Below are 26,094 nucleotides of genomic sequence, written 5' to 3'. Positions count from 1 at the left end.
TTAAATGTTGCTTCATCTTTAGAAGTGTGCAGCCAGAAAGTGTTCCCTACAGCAGCACTATTGTATCACAGGTAGTGTATCACATTTCCAGAATGGATGGCAGCACCTCTAAAGAGTAGTGGCTATTTAAGGTTATGAAAAGCAATATTTGATATGTAATTTCTTATTTCTCAAATGTATCATTGGAAACATTTAATTTCTCTGGATAGGGTCTGGACGAGTTCGGGGGGAATATTTCATGCCTCTTGCAGATGATGTTTAAGGAATTAAACAGTGCTGGATATTCCTCAAATTCCATATAAACTTACCTGAACATAAGGAAAAAAAAAAAAAGGAGACTTGGTCTGAAGATCCTGTGTCCTTCAATACCTAAGCGAGCATACCCATCAGGAGTTCAGCAGCTAGTTTCATGAGGCCTGAAATCAGTGTCTGAAACTTAATTTTATGGAAAATTAAGACACATGGTTACAAATTAGAGATTGTGTTACCATGGCAGTGTTGATGAAAGAGCTAAACCCCAACTAATCTGTCTTTTCTTAGCAAGGCAATTAAATTTTCTACTGATAAGCCAGAGGTGGTGCTGATTTAAAATTCTTTACCTTGAAATCTCCATGTCAGTCTTCTGTTTTGGAGGTTTTCAATGCAATTAACACAGCCTTTTGGTTCATTGCACCCAGAGAAACAGATAAAGACATAAATGTGGGGGTTGCTATCAAGAAATGGTGCATCTGTGAAGTGAAATCAAAGAGGCTGAAAAGTACTGCACTATGAAATAAAACCTCTGTTATCTGACAATTGTGTAGCTGTCAAATTTCTTTCATTTGATCTATTCATAGGAATTCCTGTGTAGTCTCTAGCTTGAAAAAATTGCAGTCCAAATAAAATGCTGTTTCCTTTGAATTTTATGCTATCTTCCTTTCTATAATTTATTATGAATCTCAGAACTTCAGTTATTTCTATATATCTATGGGCTGATGTCTTATATATATGTTGTTGCTATAACACCAGGGTAAAACCAATACAAAATATGCCACACCACAACTTTGAACATTTAAAATTTAAATTTAATTTTACATTTGTGAAACTGAGAAAACATTCATTCTGTTAAGAAGTAACTTGGTAGAACACTTGAATCTATAGATAAACTACAGTAAATTAGATTGTTATAATAGTGTAAAGCAACAATCTCAGTGCAATATGTACTGTATTAAATAGTTATTATATTCTGTTTTTTCAGTGCTGTTCATGTACTTTACAAGTGTATCTACTGCCCAGACTACTGACTGTCTTCGCCTGAGGGAGCAGTGTATAAATGCTGCAAATGGATGTGAGAGTGTCTGGAATGTTGTTGAAGATGTCTGCAACATTTCAGGTAATTCTTTATGGTGTGCACAGCTTTATTCTGAATTGCTGAGTGGTTGCATATTCATAGTTTGTAATAATATTGCTGTGGTGACTGAATGAAGTCAGTGAGATTACGAAGAGAAAATTACAGTAAGTCAGATATTTTCTGAAATCCTAGACAGTGGTTAATACTGCACTACTAAAAGTCACACTGACTCTTCAATAAGGTAATAAATGAAATTTCTGGACTATGAACAAATTCAGAATCTGAACCAACTCAAGAACCTTGAATTCATCAGAAATATGCTCTTGTGGGGATCCTGTCAAACAAAACCAGCATGCACCTGGAAAAAGATTCCAATCTTGTTTTCCATAATTCTGAGGAGTTGATCTACCCCCTCCCTGGCAGTGTTCAAGGCCAGGTTGGATGAGGCTTTGTGAAAACTGTTCTAGTGGAAGGTATCCCTGCCCATGTCAGTGGGGTTGGAACCAGATGATCCTTAAGGTCCCTTCCAAACCAGGCCATTCTGTGACTCTATGATTTTGCACAATACCCATAACAATACAGAGGTTATTTAGAGTAATTTTCTAATATTGTATTAGAATAAGAAAATATTCAAATAAAGCATGCCACAAAGGAAGTTATGTTGTAGGGATGCACATTGTACTTAATCAGTGAATAGCATGTACATGTCAGTGACTCACTTGCAGAGAGTGATCATACGATAAAGTGCAGCTTACAGTGTGACTAAGCCTCCTTGAATTGTTAAACAGAATCTCACATGAGTGAAACCAGATCAGTCTCTGTCTCTGTTTATTGCACTCCCAACACTTGGTGCATCATTTCAATGTAAGGTATGTTTTAGGCGGGGGAAGACCACGTATTACAAGTTTGATCTGAAAGTCATCCTAGTGTCTGTTGGCATTCAGATGAAAATGTTCCTTCCTTCATTTCTATTATCTTCTTCCTATTATCTTCTTCCTCCTTCCTATTATCTTCTTGAACAAGTCTTGAGTATCAGTCACCATCTTTCTCTTTAAATACTCCTAATACCTTCCTGTTAAATATTAAGTATTTACTTGCCAGGTGCTGTGAATATGGAATGGGGAAAAAGAGTGGCAGTGCAGTGTGGTAGTGTCATTACACCATGACAGTAATAACTTTTTTGACTGATAAATGTCAAAGGCCTTGATCTATCAAGGCTGCATTAGTACTAGCAAATAAAATGGGCCAAGGACTATTTTCTGAAACTGAATTCATCATGGGGTGGCATGTATCCATAGAAATAAACCGTCTAACCCCTGTGCTGGCTTCATAGAACTGAATTTTGGGAGTGACTCCAGCTCCACACTATCTCCACAGTCTAGCTGGGTTGCTCCAGACTGGGTACCATGCAAAAATGCAGCAGTACAGACCCAGTCACTTGCTTAGCCTAGCCTAGCCTATCCTAGCCCATGTCTTGGTCCTCTTAATAAATGCAGTGAAGGCTTTTTAGATGCATAACTGCCATTTCTAGCAACTTAGTTCCATGAGGCAGGTTCCCTGTTACTGGAAATCAGAGGTATCTATATCTCCATATAGATAGAGGTATATATACCTCCCTTTCCCTTATGTTGACATTATTTGAACAAAACCAGTCATAATCTGCTGCCATAATCTGAACAAAACCAGCTACAATGTGAACAAAACCTGATACCATAATCTGTTCTGAGGCTCAGCTGCAGCAGAGTTGATAAAGTGAATGTCTGTCTGTCTTGATGTTAGTATCAGTCTCATATTTGGTCTGCGTAGGAAGCCAAGCAGCAAAAGATACTGCTTGACTTCATGATCAATAACCTATTGCTAGAACATTCACCTGCAGCATGAGCTACCTGTATGCCTCTGTCCAATGTGTTGCAGAGATTTGAATCCAAGTGCTCAAGTCACAGGGCAGTATTTAAAAGAATTAGAGTAGGATTCCTTCTTGGTGTTTCCTGTTCCAGAAATGTATCTGCTTTGCACAGAATGGCTGGATACTTCAAATAAATGAAAAATACATGATAACCTAATGGTTATGACAGTCCACAAAGGAACTGGGTTTCAGCTCATGTTCTGTTGAGTTATTAAATATTTTATGTGAAGTGGAACAGTTTCAAAAGATATGGCTGTTGTTTGAAAAAAAAAGTATTGGAATATGCAGCAGTTTCAGGCTCAAGATAGTGACCTAAAGATGAGCTCTCTCGAACCTAACCGCTTCTCCGAATCGTAAGAAGCCCAGTTTGCTTCTCTTGCATCATTCGCAGAGCCATTAGCACAAACACTACTTGACATAAAGATCCAAATTGGTACTGTAGCCTGTTCTTCATCATTCCCTGCAAACAGATGAAGTGGACAAGCATGATGACTTCTGCGGTCTCCGCTTTGAATTTATTGCATTGTCCCATAATATGCTGTTTCCTTCACTTATTGTCCGATGTGGTTATTCACTGATATTAATGGCATTTATTACTGGCTCAGAGAAACCTTCTGAAAGTAAATTCTTCTTGTAATTGCTTGTTTGGTTTTGCATTTGAATATTTCCTTAGGATAATGGCGTTTGGCAAGGACTCTCCAGCATTGGAGGTCACTTAGGTACTGTGTTGGGTCTAGAACAAATTATTCTAAATGTGCCTATTAGGTGCTATGACTCCAGAGGGTGAATAACATTATTCTGTCTGTCAAGAGTACTCTACATATGCAAGTCTAAAGGCTTCATGGATGAGCTGCAGTAATGCAAAAAGCCCTTCAGTGCTGAGCATGTAAGTGTTTGGTGGAAGCAATAGGCAATGGACGAAGCATTCCTTTTGCTTGATTTAAAAAAAAAAAAAACAACTAACTACAAATCATAATTATACTCCTACTTTGTGGTATGAGTTCAATAATTCAGTCACGCAGGCTGGAGCCTCCAAGTTAAATGTGTGCGTTACAAAGACCTTCATCTTTTGTTCTTTAGAACACATCTGGGAACACTACAGAACACTGACTGCCTGAGTCACTCCTTTCTCTGTCAAACTGTCCATCACTGCTTCTGTGCTACTACAGCAGCATTTTCAGTGTCTCAGTTCATAATCCTCTGAGTCCAATCCTTCTTCCATTTCCTGTTCTGTGCCAATGTACGGTGAAAAAACAAAAACACCAAAAAACCCCACAAAAAAACCCAAACACAAACACAAACCAAACAGAAAAAAAATAACAATAATAGCTTCCAGGTCAGGATGGAAAAGACTGAAATATTTAACTATGATGGAATCAAAGGTTTTAATTTTGAAAATGTCAAAAATGTTTCAACAGTGCAGAATTAAGTTCTTAAGGTTTGGGGTTTTCTGGGTTTTTTTGGGTTTTTTTCTTTCTTTTTGGAGGAAAATGAAATAGAAATTTCTGAGCTCTGATTTAACCATTAGTATACATTTTCTTAATTTTTGAGAACTGGAAACATCTGGTTTCAAAACGAAAAAAGCCAAAAAACTCAGATCACCTGAATATTAAAGAATCACAATTTTAATTAGATTTAGAAGAGTTCTTTTTTTTTCTTAGAGTAACAGAATCACTGAGGTTGGAAGTGATCTCTGGAGATCTAGTTCAAGCTTCTTGCTTAGGCAGGGTCAGCTGCAGTTTGTTTTCCAGGACTGTGGATTTTGGGTGTATCCAGTGATGGAGGCATCAAAACCCATCTGGGCACTCTTCTGCTGTTAGACCACTGCCATATTAAAAAAAGTTTTTTTTAATCTTCAAATGGAACTTGTATTTCAGTTTGTACTCTTTGTTTTGTCACTGGATGCCACCTAGGAGTCTTCCCTGCCTTATTCACTCTCCTCCCATCAGGTATTTATATGCATGGATATGTGTACTTGTAACCCCCTGAGCCTTTTCTCCTCCAGGCTGAGCATTCACAGCTCTCTCAGCTTCCCCTGGTAGGACAGATGTTCCACTACATTAATCACATCTGTGGCACTTTGCAGGAGCCACTCCAGTATGCCCATATCCCTCTTGTCCTCAGAAGCCCAGCACTGAACACAGTACTCCGGATGTCATCTCACCAGTGCTGGAGGGGAAAGCCCAGTACTTTACAGTCTTCAGATGCAATTCCCACTGAGATGACTGAAAAACTCACTGTGCAAGAACAGAGATTATCTCCCTGGAAATGTCAGGTTCTACTTTGTCATGCTTCTGTGTCCCCACATACATAAACTATGTACATATAAATAAATTGGATTATGAATAATAGCTGCCAAGCATTAGGTCAGAGAGCATTTTCTATAAATTCCTTGGAAGCATAGATATAAGCTGAAATATATTACCTAGAAATAATCAATGGTAAAGCAACAATAATTGAAAACCAGCAATAAAATATTTTCTGCTGTTCATCGCAGCTGAATCAATACAGTGTACAAACGGATTAATACTGATACTAGGTTATTTCTACTGATAATAGGGCAAGCCATAAATCTGATGTGTTACCTGATTCTATCTATGCCCTTTTTATCTTTGTAGCCTCACAATATACCTTTCACCCCCTGGTTGTAGGTTGCTGTGATTCAGTGCAGTGTGTTCACTGCACTGTTCACAGTGTGGCCACTGGTCACAGCCCGTGTGTACCTGACTCCTAACCACAACATGCTGGTGTTGTGAAGACAGATGAGCAAAGTGAGTCTGGGATGCTGCATACCAGGATTTCTGTTTCTTATTCTCCTACTTCTAGTCACCTTCACCCTTGATGTGTCCTCAGGACCCTGAAGAAGACAGTCTTTTACACAAGCTCCTCCTGATCTTCATTGCTCTTTTTCTACCCCTGGAATTTGTCCTCCTGAAATTGTCTTCCAAAACTCTTTTACTATCCTTTACTCACCTGATGAAGTATAGAGTAGGATATTCATACACCCACCTCCACGGGTCTCCGTACTTCCCATGTCACCACATACTTTCCACCCTATTTTTATAGTAGGGTAGTGTCCTATATCTATGACTGTCAGAAGATCTCCTGAGCTCCTTTGCTACTGGCAAAAGCAAGAAATGTGAGGGCTAAGGGTCAGGGTCTACTACTAAAAATGCAGAAGGCAAGTTGGAGATGGGGTTGGAGAGACAAAGGCAAGTCCATGGGCTTCCTCCTTTGGTGATACAAGAAGTGAAGCAGGAGCAGAGGCTGGGAACTTTAGCTCTTGATGGATTGCAACATCACCCTACAGCAATGCACATTCTAATACACCATCAAAACCAACAGCAACTGGAAAAAGAACAATGCATACACTGAAAAAGGATTTAGAGTTGGCAGGGTGGGATGTACAGTCTGAAATACCTGATACTCATTCCTTCAGGCACAGGCAAAATGCACTCTTTCCTCTTGCAGGCCTTCACCTAGACTGCCTTGTATTTCTATTTGTGTCAACAACACATAAATGACATTAAAACTCTAATCAGATTAAAGCTTGTCCATGGCAGCAGTGACACATGGTGCTAGTTTTGCTGTTTTACTAGAGCACGCGGTCTCTGCTGCTCCATGCTAGTCACTGGGAAGCAGCATGGCAGGAAGCCAGACATCACCGTTGACAGGGCAGAGACAATAGCATATGTGCTCAGTAATTAAAACTGAACCTCGTGCTGTCCCGTGACAAGCCTGGATCTTGTGAGCCACATACACCTTATCTTACATATTGTGAAATACTTAACACCTATGGGGCAAAGAGAGGAAATGTGATGGCTTGAGGACCTGTATACCTGTTTTGACAAGGGAGACCGTGGCTTTCACAAAATAAAACTTTCTTAAATGGCATAAAACTGTTTCTTATGCAACTTCCTTGAGTAACCTGTAACTTTCTTAAGCAATAATAAGTAATTAAATACTTTTAAAATCGTTTAGTTCATAAAGCAAAAGGTTGATTTATTTACGTTTGTACCACAAGCTAGTACATGACCTTTACTACCCATACAAGGAAAATATGACCTGACAGCCTGTGTGTCTTTGTCACTGAGTCTAAGTGCACATGCAAGCAATAAGCTTGAAACTGGACTGTCAGACTAAGGCTTCTGCATGTTTTCTTTTAAGTGCAAACTTCTTATTTTCATTATTTAAAAATTAAAAAAAAACCCCAAAATATACTTGGACTGCTTTAAATTTCTTGTCATTGCCAAACTTAGGGAGTGAAGTCAGGTAGCAGTCCAAGGACATATCCAAAGTCAGGCTTTTCTAGGCTCCTGCCTCATGTGAGTGAGGGATCTGAACTAGAGCAGACATCACTCAGCATGGGGTTAGCATCACCATTACCACAGGCCTGTGCCTGGCTTCCTATGTTCTCTCTCTTACTTTGTTGGTACTTAGCAGTACCTTAACCTGTACAGCGAATTTATGTCCCTGCACCAGTCACCTAATTTCTACATAGGACCAAGCTGAGTTTCTCAGTGCCTCAGATCAGACTGATTCCTGTGCACCTTTTCAGTTTGGTCTCTGTTCCTCATGTACCTAAATTAAAAGATACAAGCTTAAGATTTTATGTCATTTGGAAATGAGAACAGGCATTTTGGCAAAGGGGAGATCAAACAAAAGAAGGAAACTTTATTATATCAGCATTTATATTATTTAAAATCTGCTTTCAAACAGGTTTCCATACAAAAATAAGCTCAAACCATCATCTCTTATCAATGCATTATTTTTTATACTTCAATTGAATTGTTTTATGTAACCATATCCCTTAAGCATTCATAAACATTAACAACATTATAATTTTAATGGTGAGTTCTAGATAATAGATGCAAGGCAGAAGATGCTGTTGGATGTAATAGAATCATCCGGGTCCTGACTGACAAATACCCAGAATTTAAAAACTGTGCCTGCACTTCAGATGATATCTGTAGCATCACAACTTTGCTTGGGAAACAGTGCAGCATTGATAAAGGTAACTAAACCTTTAATTATGGCTTTAATTTAGAAATGTTTTAGTTATGAAGGGCAAAAAGAAATCTTCTATAATTTTGTAATCCTCATTTTAACTGGATTTAAGTTTGTTTGCATATTTCTCACATCTAGAGAATTAGTTTTTTCTTTTCTATAATATGCATACTCCAACATGCATAAGAAAGCAATGCCATATCTTTTTTAAACCAAACAAAATCAGTAACATACATGTAAGGAATTAAAACAGTTTCTAAAGCTCTTACTTAATCCAGTGGAAAGCAACAGTGAAAATACAATGTGTGTTGAAGGCTACTTGTTGCCGCAAGGAGGCTGAGCACTACTGGGTCTATAGGTTACTGTCCTGGGTTCAGCAGTAGCAGTCATTTTTCTCCTTCTTAGTAGCTGGTGTAGTGCTGTGTTTTTCACTTTCAGCCTGGGAACGGTGCTGATAACACCAATGTTTTTAGTTGCTGCTCAGTAATGTTTAGCCTGACCAAGGATTTTCTGAGTCTCATGCTCTGCCAGGGAGGAGGGGAAGCTAGGAGGAAGCAGAGACAGGACACCTGACCCAAACTGACCAAAGAGGTATTCCATATCACAGCACGTCATGCCCAGTATATAAACTGGGAGCAGTTACCCAGAAGGGCGAGATCACTGCTTAGGTCGGGCTGGGTATTGGTTGGCAGGTGGTGAGCGGTTGTATTCTCTCCCCTTGTTATTTCCTTTATCATTATTATTATTGGTGGTAGCAGCAGTGATCTGCGTTATACCTTAGTTACTGGACTGCTCTTATCTCAACACGTGGGACTTACATTTTTTCTGTTCTCCTCCTCATCCCTCTGGGAGCAGGGGGAGGAAGGTGGGGGACTGAGTGAATGGCTGCATGGTTCTGAGTTGCTGGCTGGGCTTAAACCACAACAGTTGTGTGTTGAGAACCAGTGCAGTGGAAATAATAACATCCTCATCTGTTACTCCTTTCTGCAAACAAGAGTGGGTATCTAAAATCTGATGTTGATGTCATTGGAACAGTTATTTTTGCTTCTATCAAAATGAAGTAATTTTTTTATTTTTAATGGTTGAGATTACATTTCTCACCAGTATAGCAGAAAGTTTTGATGGAGTTATGCTCGTATCAGTTTTACCTACATATGATAGCTTATGGTGTTTGTAGATACTTTTAGGACTTATTTCTCCCTGCCTAAATTAAATTACTATTTTAGGTAATGAATGGATGATCTGCTGGAATTGCCATTCTCTCTTTACAAATTATGCACTGAATTAAAATGATTATCTATTGTATGTCCAACCTGTAGGTGGTTAAAATTATGTGAGATAAATCCCATTATGCAGTAATTTTAATGAGGGTTTCATTCAACTGTTAGCAGCTGAATTGTTAGACTGTATTATACAGCTAACAAGACACAGTAAGCATGAGAAAGATTCATTAGTCTGCAAGACTCTGAAATTATTATGTATTTACATACAGCTCAGAATGAAACTAAGGCTATTTCATTCATTTTGTTGCATTAAGAGAATTATCCTTTTCCTGAGTTTGTTTTGAGCTGACCAGTGATGATGATCTATCTTCTATTTGATTATATCTCTGTTTGTACCCATTTGTGTAGAATATTTGGAAACCTCCTCAAGATCAGATACTGAACTGAATTTTAGGCAACACAGAAACCCCAAAGACCAAGGACACCTGGAAGAATTAGAGAACGACTGCAGCACTGCAAAACAACTCTGTCAAGACGACTCTTACTGCTTTTCAGTGTATAAGAGCTTCCAGAGAGCATGCCAGGCAGACACAGCAAAATGCATGCTCCCAATGGTCAACCAGGCATGTTTGTCAGTGTGGAAAGAGCTGAGGAAAACAGTGCTGGGAGAGTGCAAGTGCTCAGAGCCACTTCAGATGAGATGTGTTAAAATATGGAAGGAAATATTTAACAACCATTGTTTACAATACTCTCAAGAGAGCCAAGCTTTAGCAGCTAGTGAAAATGACGATGATGATGGTGATGACAACTATGATGATGATGATGTTGAAAATGGGAAAAATCAGGACACTGACACAGGTTAGTGCTATTCCAGCAGTCTGAATACTTTCATACGTAACAGTGGTGCGCACAAGTTTGTGAAAAAGGTTTTCTTAATAATTTGCAGTTTAACATTGAAAACAGGATAACTTTAAGAGGCTTATTTAGACGTGAATAATGTAATAGCAAAATGATAGCCTGAGCACAGATACGGTTGTTCTTCATTGTGTTAATTTGATACAACCCAATCCAAATCAATCCCTCTTAGCATTACACTATAAATAGAAACAATATAAGACCAATAACAATTTTCTAACAGCAATTGCCTTGACTTTAGATCAGGACAAGCAATTAGTTGAGCTTACAAACTGGGTGCACTGATGAACACATTAAGGCCTTTGGCCTTAAGCCACAAGAAATCTGACTTTATTCTGCACTGAGCAGCTCTAAAAATGCTTCTTGAACTCACAGGATCTATAATTATGTAAGAATGTTATCAGCAGCCATTGATGAACTGTGTTTTCACCCCAAAACTTATGAATATATGTTACAGTGATTTTATAATTTGTTAATAGGTCTTATTTTGTCAAGTTAGTTAGTTTTATTCTTCTTTATTTTTACTACTGGCACTATGCCAGCAACACAGTCAACACTTTAAAGTTAAAAACTAAAACTAAGCTAAGACATGATTTATCACTTATGGTTGCTATCCATATGTTTTTGTTTCAGACAATATTAGTACAGAAACAAAATTACAATGGAGTTTATCTGCACTCTCTAAACAAGGTAAGTCAGAATTTACCTATGAATCCTAATAACTCATTTTAGCTCTGTTTTCAGATAGTATACAAAGTGTCTTGAGATTAAAATGAATACTTTTCATTCAAATTACTGAAGAGTCAATCCAGTGTATTTTCAGTTAAGCTACTGGGTAGAAAAGAATCTTAAAATGTCAGGTAACAATCCTGATCCTGTTAAATTCACAGAAACAAATCTTATCCCATAAACATTTTAGGGTTAGAACTGTCTAGATCTTTTTGTAAGGTTTATAGCATAGGCTACAAATACCTAAAATAGCTCTAAAAAACACAGAAAGGCTATTTATATTCTCTGCTCCGTTACTTATTACATAGCCTAGCATAAGACTGCATGGTGGAGATTTCAGCAGTTTCAGGTATCTACTAGACACTAGCTTCTACGAACTGTTACATACCATGAAGTCACTCCCATCTTGCCAGTTTTCACTTTCTTCTCCCTTATTTATCTGACAGGGGCAGAAACTTGCAGGAGAGTTGCTTAAGAGGTCCAAGAGGTGGAAGGAAGAAGTGTGAAGTTCACACAATGGTCTTAAAGGAAGCAATGTTAGAAGGGCTGGATCAGAGTCAAAATTGTTTTTAATGGGAATGTTGCATGCAGGATGACTACTAATCATCACTTGAGAAAGGTTTTCTTGTGATTTCATTTAAAAAACTTATTCTTTTTAGCATACACAGCAAACAGCACCTGCTTGGATGTGAACAGAGAGTGTGTTGAAGATGAAGTGTGTAACAAACAGTTGTCCCTGTATCTTAAGGCTTGCTCAGTAAATAAGAAGTGCAACATGGACGAATGTCAAGCAGCCCTAAGGTTCTTCTATGAAAACATGCCTTTTGAAGTTGCCCAAATGATGATATTTTGTGATTGTACCCAGCCTGATGAGTCCTGCCACAGAGCCAAAGAACTTCTCCATGGCAAGCCCTGTGCAGTTACTGCAGTTCCACCCCCATCATGTCTGAATGTAATCCACATGTGTGAAGAGAATGAATTGTGCAGGTAAGCAAAAAAAAAAAATCTTGCTTTTGAATAATGATTTGATCAAACAATTTTTATCTTTATGTCATATACCTTATCTATAACAAAATTATTTCCTGCGCTGTGTCTACTGTATGTCAACACCTGTATTCGACATCTTCACATATATCTGCATTGACTGTAGTAATTCCACAACTAATCCCACCAGTAAACTGAAAAGCTTCATTTTCAGAAAGGTCTGGAATCTAATGTGGGCTTTTCTCCTGCCTTTTTCATGACCCTTAACACCTTCTCTGATGGACAAACTGTGCTGCTGCATATTTTCATTACCACTGTCTTCAGATAACACCTGCCAGTCTGCATCTTTGACCTCTAGCAGTTTGCACAAATTGTGCAGCAGACTGGACAAAGTTTGTTTGGTTAAAGTAATTACCTTTTCCACTGTAGAGTCTGACCCTTTGTACCCGACAGCTGTACAACCAGCTTGGCCCATTCAGGCGACTTTCATCTTCTCTTTATTTCAAGCATACTAATACTTGAAAAAAGGCTGCCCTGAAAAATGCACAGAACAGCAATCTTATGAAGAATAACACAGTGTTCAGATTTGATTTTCTTTTTAGAAAACACACAACAGGATTAGCTCTTATTCCTAATTCTACTTAATTGTCACCATTTGTGGATGGTCAATTGGTCCACTTTGGCTTTCTCTGTAGTCACCAGGTCCCTTGTGGATTAGTCCTGAATTTTACCTCCAAGCTGTGCTCAAATTAACCTTCAGTCAACAAAGCGGGAGGCCAAGTGACACTTCCAGTTACGTGCAGGCTATTCAGACTGACATCAATGGGAACTGACCCTTTTTATGTCAATAAGAACCGGGCTACAAATTCTGTGCATGTGGACACATGTAATATCATAATGGAGACTTGCTGAATTACCTATTATTTTGGGAACATTAATGTTTCCTGGCACTGAAAGTAAGTGGATATAATTAGCAAAATTAGTCTGTGAATTATGGCTAGCCATATTTATAAATCAGGAGGTGAATAAAACCAATTCCATGAGCACATAGGTGGCATCTGCTTTGAAACCTTTACTTGTGTAATGAAAATATTTATGATAATGTCCTAACTGGTTTTGTAATAGTCCATGCTTTCCCATGTGACATGCTTATAACAACTACACAATATCAACAGTAAATTAATAACCTAATTTTATTAGGCAAAAATGTTTTAATATATTAATGTACAATATACAAAAGTTTACCTTTATTGTCTCCTAATATTTACTGTAACTGATAAATTGGTTTCTCCTTAATATCTACAGATTTCTTCATTAACTTTTAATAGATGTTTTCTATTGTTATACATGGTGCATTCAAGGCCAATTTTGTTCTATCCTAAGAGCAAATCAACTGAAATAATTTGAGATTATTAAACTGGGAAACAAGATAGTTCTTGTGATCTATCTCTGCTATCAATTAAACTTTAAGGTCAGCTAAGTTACTTCTAATTTTTTCTTGAGCTTTGGGCATTTTTCATTTCATTAGCATTCAGGAGGAGGAGGAGTTGGCATTGAATATGGATTATTTTATGTTAAATAAGTTGAATATTCATTCTTCCTTCATGACAAACAAAATGAAAAACAGTGCCTGGTGTAGTTTCATTGTGATGCAGGCCTAATTCCTCTATCTGCATTTCTTCTCTGAGGATCTGAGACTGTTGGTATTCACATTGGTTTTCACTTTACCCCTGGTAAAATCCCCACAGGTGCTGAGTAGGAATGTGATTTCATTCACAAAATCGTTTAAATAAACCCAAGTTTTTCCTGAAATTACAATTCTGCAGATTTTGCTCAAACCAATTAGGTGCAAATCAGAGCAGAATTTAGGCCACCTAGCACTAAGTAGCATGATCTTTAAGGCTTAAGTAGTACTTCCGGAATACACTTTCTTTTCATGACGATTCTTAAATGTCTTTTTGTGAAATCACAGAGGTTTTGAACTGTCATTTTACACTTCTTTTTCTTTCACCAGGAAAAAATACACAGCTTTTCAGTCAAAATGTTGGAAACATGTGACAAAAGAATGCTACAATGATGAGGCTTGCCTTGAAACTTTAATCAAGGATGACATGCCCTGTTCTGCAAATGCTGATTGCAAAGCAGCCTACATTAGCAACTGGGGCACAACGCTGCTTGTGGAGTGTACCTGCCAGAATTTACCTGCTGCAGAGCACTCTTTGTGTGAGCTCTTCCACCACATGCTTCACAGCAAATCCTGCTTCAATGAGTTACGTGAGTAACACATAAAACTTTACAGAATAATTCTTTTTAAAGAGTGTTAAATTGCTGATTTACACCAAATCTTTGCTATATTGTTGCTGTCACTGATTCCAGCAAGATCTTTATCTGTATTTCTTTTAATCCAAATTACAAATTACACATACAGATTTTTTCCTCTGGTTTTGAGAAATATTTATATTAGAAGTAAATCAATAAAATTGACTACATGTCTCATTATATGAGCTTGCTGGAATAGCAATAAAAGAATAATTTCTGAGATCTATACAATTACACAGATAAGAAAAGTCCAAAGTCTTCCTGTCATTGGATTAATGTTGTACTTTGGTGCACTGTTTTTATAAATAATATGAGATACGAAGTTGATTTTTTCTTTCTTTTCTTCTTAGAGTCTAAATATTAGCATTGCTGACACACATTTTGCAATAGACTTTATTACACAGAAAATAACTTGAATGATTCAAATCTGAAAGAAAGAGCTGCTGGGAATGGAGGCTTCAGGATCTGGCCTTTAGTAAAAACACTCAGTTTAACTCAAGACAAACAGGATGTGCTTTCTCAGAACCAGCAGTCTTTCATGTGCTAAATCAGCTACTTATTTTTGTTAAATATAAAAGTCCTTGCCAAGTCTTTGTTTAAGGTAGAACTGTTCATGCAATGAATGGCAAAACAGGAGCAAATATCAGCGTTTTAGTCTGAGCCATGACTGTGCCTTTGTGACAAACTTCCTGTTTGTCACCACCTATTTTGCTGTGGGTCACATCACAAGGTGTTTCCACATCAGAGGATAGTTCTAAATCACAGGGTGGTTCCTGGACTCCTGTAGCCTAAAACTGAACTGAAAGATTCATTTGCCACCTCGGCAATGCTCCATCTACATTCAGGCATAGATCATGAACCAGATTAAAGACCAAGGTATTCTCTTTTCCTCAGACCTTTGCTCTATTCTACCAGCTATTTTGCTACATAAATCCTCTTGCGCTACTTGTGCTACTTGCTAGTGCGTCACACCTTATGTCAGTCATCTTCTATACATAATTATATATATTCTCAACCTACCTTGGGAGAGGTAACTATATTTAAAGATTTCAGTTAAAAAAAAATTACTATTTCATAGTTCCATCTGATGGGCTGTCTTTTAAAAACATGCAGTAATTTCATGTTAACTTCAGCAGCCAAGATGTTACCACGGATAAGGGTAAATTTTTTCTTGTCACTCAAATTCTGCCCAGAAATTAAAATCAATTTGCTGAAGTGGTGCCTTTAATCACTGCTAAAATTCAGCCTGTAAGAAAATATTAAAAATCATGTAACAACTCTCCTGGAAAAGTGATACCATAACACACTTAGATTTGAGACTACTGGAGGTGATTTTGCTGGTGAATGTTATTTATTTGTTTGCTTGCTTTATGGCTGCATTTAAAGGTCCAAATGAGTGATCACATCATTGTGTTAGTTATTCTTTACCTACGAAACAAAAAGATGACCCTCATGTCATAATAATCAAATAATTGCTCATGAGCTTTTGCCATTCCCTGAAGCAGTCTCAGGATAAAATGTTTTGGCTTTCTTGTGATGGAAACCTCCCTAACCCAATTTGGATTGAAGAACAGAAACATGCTTGCTTCTGTGGTGCAATAAATTCCTGCTAGTTAAACAGTTTGTGGATTCTAGGCCTGTGGCTGAGTAAAGAATCGGCACCTTTGCTACTGAACATTTGCTGAGTCTCATGAATCTTGCGTTTGCTTTTTCTAGATATCTAATTGTAATACAGCTAAACTGAAGAGAAATATGATTATGGGTTTCATTGCAAGGCACAGTGTTAAATGCTATTATCTGTATGGCAGTTCAGAGACATGGAGTGAGTGCTCTGTTGCAGACCTCGTCCAACCCCTTCTGTTCACTCGTTCATCTGGCCTGGGTGGGAACTTTGGATAAGTTTCACTCTTACAGTGGTGATTTTTAACATTGAAGTCCTTCCAAATAGGTAAATAGCCAGAGCTAGGAAAAGGGATCTTTACCTCTAGATCTGCAAGCAGCATTTCCACCATCACATCTTCCTACTCATATATGATCCTGCCTTGCTATAAGTGTTTGCTGCAAACTTGGTAAAAGGCTGGAAGTGTGAATAACTGGCTGCTATATGAGATGGAAGCACAATATGAATCAGTGCCAATGAAGGATCAGTGTCACAACAGGAATAAGCAAAAATGCTTGTGACAGAAATTAAAAAGTTAAGTCTCAAAAATACTTTAACTCTGTTTTACTTTTGGATCTCACAGAAAAAATACAATGCAAGGAGATTTAGTCCATTGTTATTTAGACAATGTTCCAGGCTACAAACATGAGCCTTTGTTATATTGTTTTCATTCAGCTAGGGAATAAAAATTTCTCAGCTTACAGCTCATCTGAGTGACTACACAGTCTTGGTCTGTAAACTAATCTACTTAGGTAAGCTTTTTGTTTTTCATTTCAACAGAAGATAAATATTTTCAGATACACTGATTAAATCATGCCAACTAAGAGGACAGGCCTCTGCAAAAGAGTTTATAGAGGTCTAGCAATTCATTTGAAGAATAAATTTTGCCTTTTGGAAATTATTTGAAACTACTACTCATTTCTCATCACTTCTATATTGGTTTGGTGAACCCAATTATTTTGCTGTGCTGATTTCCACAATAATTTAAGTTAAAGAATTAAGCTGTTTTGAGGCAGAGAATATTTTTAAAGCATGCATGTCCCTCATAAGACAAAGTACAGGGGCAGGTTAACTAAGATGTGAAAGGAAGAATGGTCATTCACTCACTCACTTTGTTCATTGAGTATCATTGAACAATGCTTTTAGATAGCTGCGTTTATACATTCTTCAACTCTTATCAAGACACAAAGCAATGTTCTCTTAAATTATTATTTTAAACTAATATTTTGAATTTATATTTTCTTTCCAATATTCAGGTCAAATTTCCATTAAGAAGAAAGGTTTTCATTGGGTAAATACAGAAATGCCAGGAGAAAAGCTTTCCAGAGCACAGCTCCATTCTTCTTCAATTAATGGTAAGTTTGGGCAAACCACTCCATGATTTCAATAGAAGTACTCTTAAAAATTCCCTTGTGTATGATAGGGAAGACTAAAGATTCTGTCCCTTGGATGGGTTCAGGCAAGTGAGTACTACCTGTTTCTCCTTCATTCAACATAATGTGGAAAAATCTCTCTACCTGTTTGGCTTAGTTTATATAACCACAAAATAAAGATAATGAGACTGAACCAATTTCTCTGATAAGTGATTTTGAAATAGATGTCTCACAATCACTGTATTGTAATTGAAGAAAATTAAGCTATTAAGCCCGCCAGAGCCTGACTCTCAGTACAGTCATCAGAGAGTAGTAGTCATAATGTGTAATACAAATTGTTAGCTTTGATGTCACACCTACTTCTCTAGTATCTCTCTTGACTTTTTGTACCGTAGTAGTTACAACAATGAAACTAGGAAGCAACAGTAAGTGGTTTGAGAAGGGGCTCGTATTACACTCCATCAGACTTTACCTACTCATGCAACAGAAAGGCATGCAATTGTGGATCAGGATATCACATGGGCTAAAGAGCTGCATCTGGTTTTATTTCCATGAATTTACAGTAAGCAATTGACATAAAATTAAAATATATTGAATTAATATACAAATTTTCTCATGGTTGAAATAATATTAATTTTGTATTTCCTTTTGAAGGACCCAATTATACAGTGAGAACACTAGAGAGCTTAATGCTCGAATACCAACTCTAAGAAGAATGACCTGTTCTACCTTGCATAGGACAGATTACAATACTTCTGACACTACTACAAATTAGCTCACAGAACTGCACATACTGAACACCTTAAACAGTGAAAAAAATAAATCAAATTCTCTATGCAGTACAAAATGAAGGGACTTCTTATCATCTCCATCTTTCAACTATTGCTGAAGTGAGCAACCTGGAAAGTATTCATGGGAATGGGATTCTTGAAACTTGTATGTGAATAATCAAGCAATCAGCTGTAATTTTAGCATTAACATTGCTTAAGAATCATGCATGTCATCCAAATGCTCTATGTAGCCAGAGAAGAAAGTCAGGGACCCTCAGAGGAAAATTACCCCCCTTTTCAGACTGTTTTTTCTGGGAGTGTTGCATCTTCTTTGTCAGCTACAGAGAGAGCTTGAATCTTAGCTGGAATAAGATGCCAGTGGTTAAATAATTCAGGTTAGAATGCAAGAAATCCTGCTCTAAGTGAGAAAATGTAAAATGTCAGATATTTCACCCCTGTAACTAGTTCTAACTGCAGACCCTTTCAGTGGGTAAAAAGTATTATACTTTCCCTTAGAGATTCAGAGAAATATTTGCAAAAAGCAGCCTGCACCCAGTTAATTCTGTTCCCACTGAGGTCTGAATACTTTCCAAAAATCTGTCCTTGAACTCTAAACAGAATTTTGGATGGCCTTAGAAAAATAAGAAGAATGCTGACCAGCCTGAACCATACCATAAAATATTCTGTCTATTTGAGCTGTCATGTAAATTAGATGAGAAGTCTCCAAGCTATATATATAAGCATCTCATAGGAAGCCAGGTCAAGGAGAAGAATCTGATTCACAGTATCTACCTGATGATAAAAAACATATTGCAAATTGTTTCATAAATCCAATTGGCAAAAATCTATCCCAGGGTCCTAGATTCACATGCTAGTAAACGTGCATTACTCAGGCTGCAAAGGGAGTTATCATCTTTACAAAATATTTATCTGTACTGAAATCAAATCCTAGGAAGAATCCCAGGGTGCAGAGGCAAAATGGTTAAGTTGTCAAATACAGCCATTATGTGTGTGAAGGTATTTGGAGATATTTGCTTCTTGGCTATTTTCTGCTTGGAAAGCAGGAGATATAATGTGCTGATGTCTTGTTGCTACATAGAAAACCTCAGAAGAATCCTTTAGTTAGCTTGTCATTGAAAGACACAATGATGTCTTCACCAATTCACACTAATGACCATCTACAGATGAGCGTGATCAGAAGAAACTCAGTATTTCTTCAGCTTTTTCTCAATTTTATAATAAAAAAACAACACACCAAAACCACAAACTAAAACCCACTTGCTGTCCAAAATCAATAAGATTTCTCCATTGTATTCAGTGGCATTGCAAATCATGCCATTGTATAAGATTTGTTTCAATAAAAGGAATATTTCATTTTAAATAATAAATCTAAACATATATGCATATATTCATATATATTGGCTAATAAATACAACCCTGTTCAGTTGGAAGAATATTATTCCAGCTTTTGGTGCAACCATATGATAACAGGGTTGTGTAAAAATCTTGACTAGATTTGCAGTCATTCACACACCCAGCAGGGTACAGGCCAATGCAGTTACTTGTGGGCTGATACAGTCCTGCTGACAGGACTGTGATGTGGGCAGAGCCCTAAGCACATAAAAGTTAATGAGACTTGCTGTAAGCTCAGATGGGGCCAGAATTTTATGTCATTTTGGAAACAACATCCAAAAGTGATAAATTAAACAAAAATTGTCCAAACTTAAAAAATACTGTTATTGCCTACCTAGTTATGCACTTTCAGCATGGTTTTGACTGAAAACTATGCAAATTATCTTAATGATTCTACAGTTTCACATAATTTAACAGATTGCTTGCCCTACTTTAATTTGAAAAATGATTCATGTGTGAAGATAAACATTCACTTTCATCAGCGTAGGGCTTTGGAGCTAAGGTATTTTTTGGCTGGAAGAGAAAGCTATAAATACAGTATTCTTATCCTGTTCTTGTGAGATACAGTAAAATTGGGCTTGACCCAAAAATGTTGAAATTAATCTCATTTCATCTTAAATTGTAGAGTTATCATATATTTCCTACTGAGGAGTTTTGCTGTGCTAAGAATCTAGATAAACAAGTAATTGGCAGGGTTTATCTATACTTATACCAGCTGCTGAGGGAACTGAGATTAGTTCAGCTCCAGAAATTTTAATTTGTAAGGTATGAGACACTGTTGTGATTTAAAGCCAGCCAGTAACCAAGTATCATGCAGCTGGCACACTCCCTCTGGGGAAGAGTACCGAGGGAATAAAAAAAGGTAAGACTTGTGGGTTGAGATAAGAGCAGTTTAATAATGGAAATAAAGTAAAATATAATAACTATAATAATCAAAGGAAATAGAGAGGAATAAATCCCAAAAAACCCAAGATATGCACAATACAATTGCTCACCACCTGCTGACTAACACCTAACCCATCCATGAGCACCAATCAGCCACTCCTACCTAACACCCTCCCAGTTAATATACTGGTCCTGACATGCTGTGGTATGGAATACTCCTTTGGCAGGTTTGGGTTAGGTGTCCTGTCTCTGCTTCCTCCCAGCTTCGCGAACTCCTAATCACTAGCAGAGCATGAGAGACTGGAAAGTCTTGATCAGGGTAAATGCTACTCAGCAACAACTAAAATACCTGTGTGTTATCAGCATTGTTCTCATACTAAATCCAAAACACAGCACTGCACCAGCTACTGGGAAGCACATTAACTCTATCCCAGCTGAAATCAGGGCAATTGTCAAAATGATTGTTTTATAAATGTAGAAAAAAGTGCAACAAGCTGCAAGTAGCCAAGAAGCCTCTCGGCACCAGCTGGAATTGATCTGTCTGATTTCACTATAAGCAGGTAGATTGACACAGGACTGTAATCCCACTAATTGTTGCAGCTGCTAAGCCCACAGCACTGAACTTCAGCCCTGCAAATGTCTGTGTCTATGCAGACAGCTCCAGCTAATGCTTCAGTGGTACCTGTAGCCCAAGTCATTGCATCCCTGAGGTTTGCAGCCCGCCCTAGGAAGGGCAAGACATGCATCATGCAGCTGCAGTGGCCCTGCTATAAACCTGCCTCAAAGTGAGAAGGTCCACAAGCTTCTCATGACTACAAGCCACCACCATGGGACAGAGCAGCCCTCACAGCACCTCACAGCCCTTCCCCTTGCAACGGAAATGACTACTCTCGTGTCAATTCATTCTCTGCAGGACTGAGCTGGAAACAGCTTGTATTTTACCCACCTCCTTTTATAAGACTTTAGACACTGCATGTTCCTTTCTTTGTGGTACATGCATACATTTGTGTCCCTTTCTCCGCAGACAACCCAAACCTCAGTCAATTGAAGAGAAGTACTGAAAGAGTGACAGCTGTTACTTAGAAGAGTAAAGCCATAGGCAGGTTATGTACACTATACTTCATATCTGTATTTCTTAACTGCCTTAGCAGTATTTCATGTTTCAAGAACTGATTTGATATAGGTTAATAGTAAATATTTCTATAAAATATCCTTTGTGTTTTTAAAGAAGAGCAGAGTGCCTATCAAGAAACACACACCCAATGATATATTTAAGGGAAGATGAAAAAGCACATTCAGGTAGTTAAATCACAAAAAAAAAAAGAGTATATAAAATGAAGAATTAGCTCTTCAGGCATAAAACTGCACCCTGTCTTAGCTATACAAATTCCCTCACTTCTCAGAAGGTAGGAGAAAATGTATGGTTTCTATAATGATCTCATCATTAACATATTTCTTGTGTTCCTCATAGAACTGAAAATGTTACAATCAGCAGCTCTTTTACCAGGAATTGCTTCACCAGAACCATAGCCTATTACAAGATTTTGATGCAAAAATAGAACGTTTTAATTTCATTTACTCATTTCAGAATGTTTTGCATTATCAAAATGAAACAGCTTTTCCAGCTTTTAAAAGAAAAATATTACAATGTTTTGGTGAAATTATATTATCACATTTTTAACCATCCTTGAGCATTGTTCCTAATAATTTTCCTAGTCTTGTGGGAAGTGATATACTCTAAAAACTTCTCTTTGCCTTGAATATGTATGAACTTCACCCTTCACTTAAAAAAGTGGGAAACTTTTGCCTCTACAGCTGCTCCTGCAGCTTTTCTACGGCTTTCTGTCTATGCATGTCTTTCTTTCTACAGTTTAAAAACAATAAAAATACAAAAAACCAAACAACTGAGTGTGTAATTAAGATTCAGAAAAGGGGGGGGGGGGGGGGGGGAAGAAGCCTAAAGGAAAACCTAGAAACGATTCTTTTCCTAAAGCTCACCACTTTAAATAAATGTAACTTGAGAGGAGGGCCAACTGCTCATGTTTTTTAATGTATGTTGTTAGCTGTTTCGCACTGAGACTCAGATAAACGTCACCCCTCTTCCTTCAAAAATTCACCACATTACATATCTTTAGTAGCTTGCTGCATTAAGAGGTATGTTCATTTTGTGCTGGTTCAATCAGTGCTTTCATTTTTCTTTTACTGGAAAACTTGACTTTTGAATAGCTTTTTGAGAAGAAGTATCATCTGGGAATAAAAACCAGGAAGTTCCAAACCCCTGCTCTGCTCCATACTGCCTGCATTGCATGTATGCATTGTATGCAGAAATGGCTCATTTAGGGTCTGTGTGCATGCATATGCACAAATCTAACAGAACATATAACTAGTAGCTAATTGATTTGGAGAAAACTCCAGGAACAAACTTGCCAACAAAGTTTTGCCAACAAAGGATATATATAGAAAACTAAAGATTTCTATATCCCATTTTGTAATTTCGTGCCCCCCCTTGTCTCATGATCCACAGATCAGAATTTGGCCTTCTCAACCCAGAGAAGTGGCCCAGATTTGTGGCCAGGACCCCATCTTTTCCTCAGTTAATGTTTCACTGACTAAGGTGGAGCAGCTTGGAAACAGCTCTGAATTTGAGTTCCTATATAAATAAAACTTATGTGATTGTATAAACATGGCAGAATCAATGCAACAGGTCTCACGCTTTATGCTTGCGGCTCTGGATTTTGAGTCCTCTTGTCAAATCATCTAACCTCTGCATCTCTTTATCCCAGGCTTGGGGCGTATGTTACAGTCTCAACTGAAACTTTTCCTTAGAATATCTGATCAAAACTGATAAATTAATTTCTTCAGGAAAAAAAAGAAAAATAAGTTTCTCCTTATTTGGAAAATAAAAGTTGAAACAACTCCCAGTTTTTCAACAGTTGGAATTTTTAGCACATAAGCCTCCTAAGTGACTTTTTGGTGAGAAGCCTAACAGAAAGAGGAAATGGCATGGGCCCAGGGCCCAGAAACACGGTGCTAGATCCCATGTTACATTAATTTGATTCTAGGTCAAGTATTGCTGCGTACTGCAATTATGGCAATATGTAAAAAATGATAAGAGATCTAACAGGTAAGTAAGGACCAGGTCTCCTCTGATATAGGGAATTAAATTAACACTTTAAAACAAATGGGGAAAATACTCCAAAAACACAAATCAGAGTAACAAGCTGTCCCCTTGGCATAGAGCAAAGGTAGTGCTACGCATATGAAGTGCTAATGGGGCTGGCATTTACTGGAAGGAGTCTGCAAATTATTTTTGGTTAAGGAAGTTATTCCAGCCATTGGCTTTTTTCTCCTTTTAATTACTTTTGTCAGAACTGATAGCTAATTTAACTTACATATGTGTGCATTCCAATTGAGATTTCAAATCATATTCTTATTACTGAAGAAATAACTGATTCATGTCTGCTTTCTGTTTTTTGCTTATAGGTGAAACAGTCTACATTATTGCCTACTCCTCCTGCATAGTTCTCATCTTAGGAATAGTCCTGTTGACTCTCTTAAAGATCAGGTAATTTGATAGGGATATTAATCACTGTCTCTAGGAAACTGGAAAAGCAGAAAATAAAATGTTTTGCCTTAGTTAAGAGGTGGAAACTGTGATCATCTTCAAAAACAGTCCAGCATTTCCTAGTGATAGAAAGAACTGACATTGTGGGTGTCAGCAGGGAAATGTGAAATACGATGAGCCTCTACAGTGGCCTCCATTCATGCAGAGGTTCCAGGCTTCAGGAGCTTTCATTTCCTGTCCCATGGCAGGAGAAGGTGAAATCTGAATTCAAAAATTCTGCGAGCCTACCTTCCTAGCCTTGTAGTAGGCAGAGGTAACGCAGAAAGGAAATGAGAATATTCAGCACTATAACATATTTAGAAACCAAACCATGAGTGCTGTTATTGTAGTTAATATTCTTGCCAAATGCCATTTTTGCTGATAGGATGCTGTAAACGTCCCCCTCCACACACTATGAGAAACTGCCCAGACAGCAATGCTTGGTAAGAAAACAGAAATGTGCATTCACTTAGTCAAATGAACATGGCCTTTTCTGAAATGATACATTTTCTTGGACCAAATTAAATGGCACGATTTCAAGAATTACACTGTCAGATGATAGGTAACAGAACATGATGTAGCAGGAGCTATATATAGTGGGAGGTATATTGAGTCGAATTTCATTATTAAATTCAGAGGCAGATCAAAGAGGAATCATGCAGAAAAATGCAAAAGGCAAGGCAAGGATATATAGGAACAGAGGCTTTCTCTTTAAGTTTACAGTTACAGGAACATCAGCATATAAATAAAACTCAGATTTAAAGAATACAGGGGATGGAAGAAAGAACAGTGCATTTATAATAGTGAAGGGAATTATTTTATACCACAGTGTTCATCATAAAATGAAGGGAATTTTGCCACTGATTTCAATTAAGCCAAAGTTCAAACAAAAAGCTGTATAGTTTATTGCTAAATACATGCACATTCTTTGTTTTTAGAGCCTGCAGAACAAAACATGAGTCAAGAAGTCCCTCGCCAGACCATTCTTCTGAAGCATTTATGGTCCATTATAAAAGTCATAGATGAACTACTCTGTTGCTTATGCTTTTTAAGGCTATTCTTGAAAGCCAGCCTGTTGTACATATGCAATAATAAAATACATATTAGAAAAACTACTATAAATTACGGAATTTTGTAGTTGAGCATACAAAAGATGTTTGTACTTATTAACTCTCATTAAAGCTAAGCAAAAGTAGAACTGTACTCTCTCTTATTTGTGTAGATTCATAGATCTGTCCTGAGCTGCACGTTTCCTACATCTCCAGATGCACACAACAATGGTATAAATGCTTTATCAGCGTGAATCTGCCTAGCAGTGACAATCTTTGAAACCAGCCCTTCTGATCTTAACTATTCTGGTGGAAAGGGAAACAAAAAAAATACACTCAGAAACATTGAAGAGAGCTGTTAAAAAGTACATTTGTACACTAGGTTCCTATGTACCGAGGACCTGATGCAATATTTGTAAGGCAGCAGTCACATGTGGGCTGACTGTAGTTTGATGGTGGAACACTTGTGGGATAGGAGAAGATCAGGATTCCAATCCCTTTCAGCATAAATAAGAATAAAACTACTGGGGCTAATACTTCGACCTCAGTATATTGTTGCTGAAACTTTGATTTCTCCTCCAATATGCTTTGATGAGAAACAAAGGATCTTTGACAACTTCAATATAGTAATTTTAGAAATAATTTTGTGGTCTTAATGCCCAGTGGAGAAAGCCACTTGCTTGGGGCTGAACTGCCTGCTTCTTGAGAGAAGATACAACCCATCTCATCATCTATGTTTTCTATTCACTGTCTCTAGGCAAGGCCTGAAGTGCCTAATTCTCCCCGTCCACTGTACTGGGAGTCATGGTCCCTAACACACCAGTCTGGATCCCACTTTCTGGTTATGAGTTCTGGATTTCTTCCTGTAGCTAAGATATTTTGCTAGATTTAAGCATCTAGCTTAAATTTCTAGCAACTGGTTGTCAT

The 26,094-nt window shown here is 37.6% G+C and overlaps 1 protein-coding gene across 2 annotated transcripts; it reads left to right on the top strand.

Moving 5' to 3' along the window:
* The first annotated feature begins 1,242 nt into the window (after window positions 1–1,242).
* GFRAL (GDNF family receptor alpha like) lies at window positions 1,243–25,536 on the top strand. 2 transcript variants are annotated; one of them, XM_061354939.1, is made up of 9 exons: window positions 1,243–1,372; window positions 8,098–8,250; window positions 9,875–10,324; window positions 11,015–11,071; window positions 11,770–12,097; window positions 14,109–14,368; window positions 17,330–17,428; window positions 23,998–24,079; window positions 25,057–25,536. In XM_061354939.1, exons 1-9 carry the CDS (start codon window positions 1,246–1,248, stop codon window positions 25,142–25,144), a joined length of 1,644 nt encoding a protein of 547 aa, XP_061210923.1. In that variant the 5' UTR covers window positions 1,243–1,245; the 3' UTR covers window positions 25,145–25,536. The 2 variants fall into 2 exon arrangements, with proteins under 2 accessions (XP_061210923.1, XP_061210924.1); XM_061354940.1 differs by lacking the exon at window positions 8,098–8,250.
* Window positions 25,537–26,094: the final 558 nt, after the last annotated feature.

The sequence above is a fragment of the Neopsephotus bourkii genome, unplaced genomic scaffold (genome assembly GCF_033783945.1).
Source record: "Neopsephotus bourkii isolate Nb327-2 ecotype Australia unplaced genomic scaffold, CSIRO-AGI_Nbou_v1 NB_756, whole genome shotgun sequence".
NCBI lineage: Eukaryota > Metazoa > Chordata > Aves > Psittaciformes > Psittacidae > Neopsephotus > Neopsephotus bourkii.
This window is presented reverse-complemented; position numbering and strand designations above follow the sequence as displayed.

Excerpts from the sequence above, each read along its gene's own strand:
- GFRAL (XM_061354939.1), top strand. The coding sequence starts at position 1,246 with ATGTACTTTACAAGTGTATCTACTGCCCAGACTACTGACTGTCTTCGC. Across the intron at positions 10,325-11,014 it reads AAATCAGGACACTGACACAG|ACAATATTAGTACAGAAACA; the intron begins GTTAGTGCTATT and ends TTTTTGTTTCAG. Across the intron at positions 14,369-17,329 it reads ATCCTGCTTCAATGAGTTAC|GTCAAATTTCCATTAAGAAG; the intron begins GTGAGTAACACA and ends TCCAATATTCAG.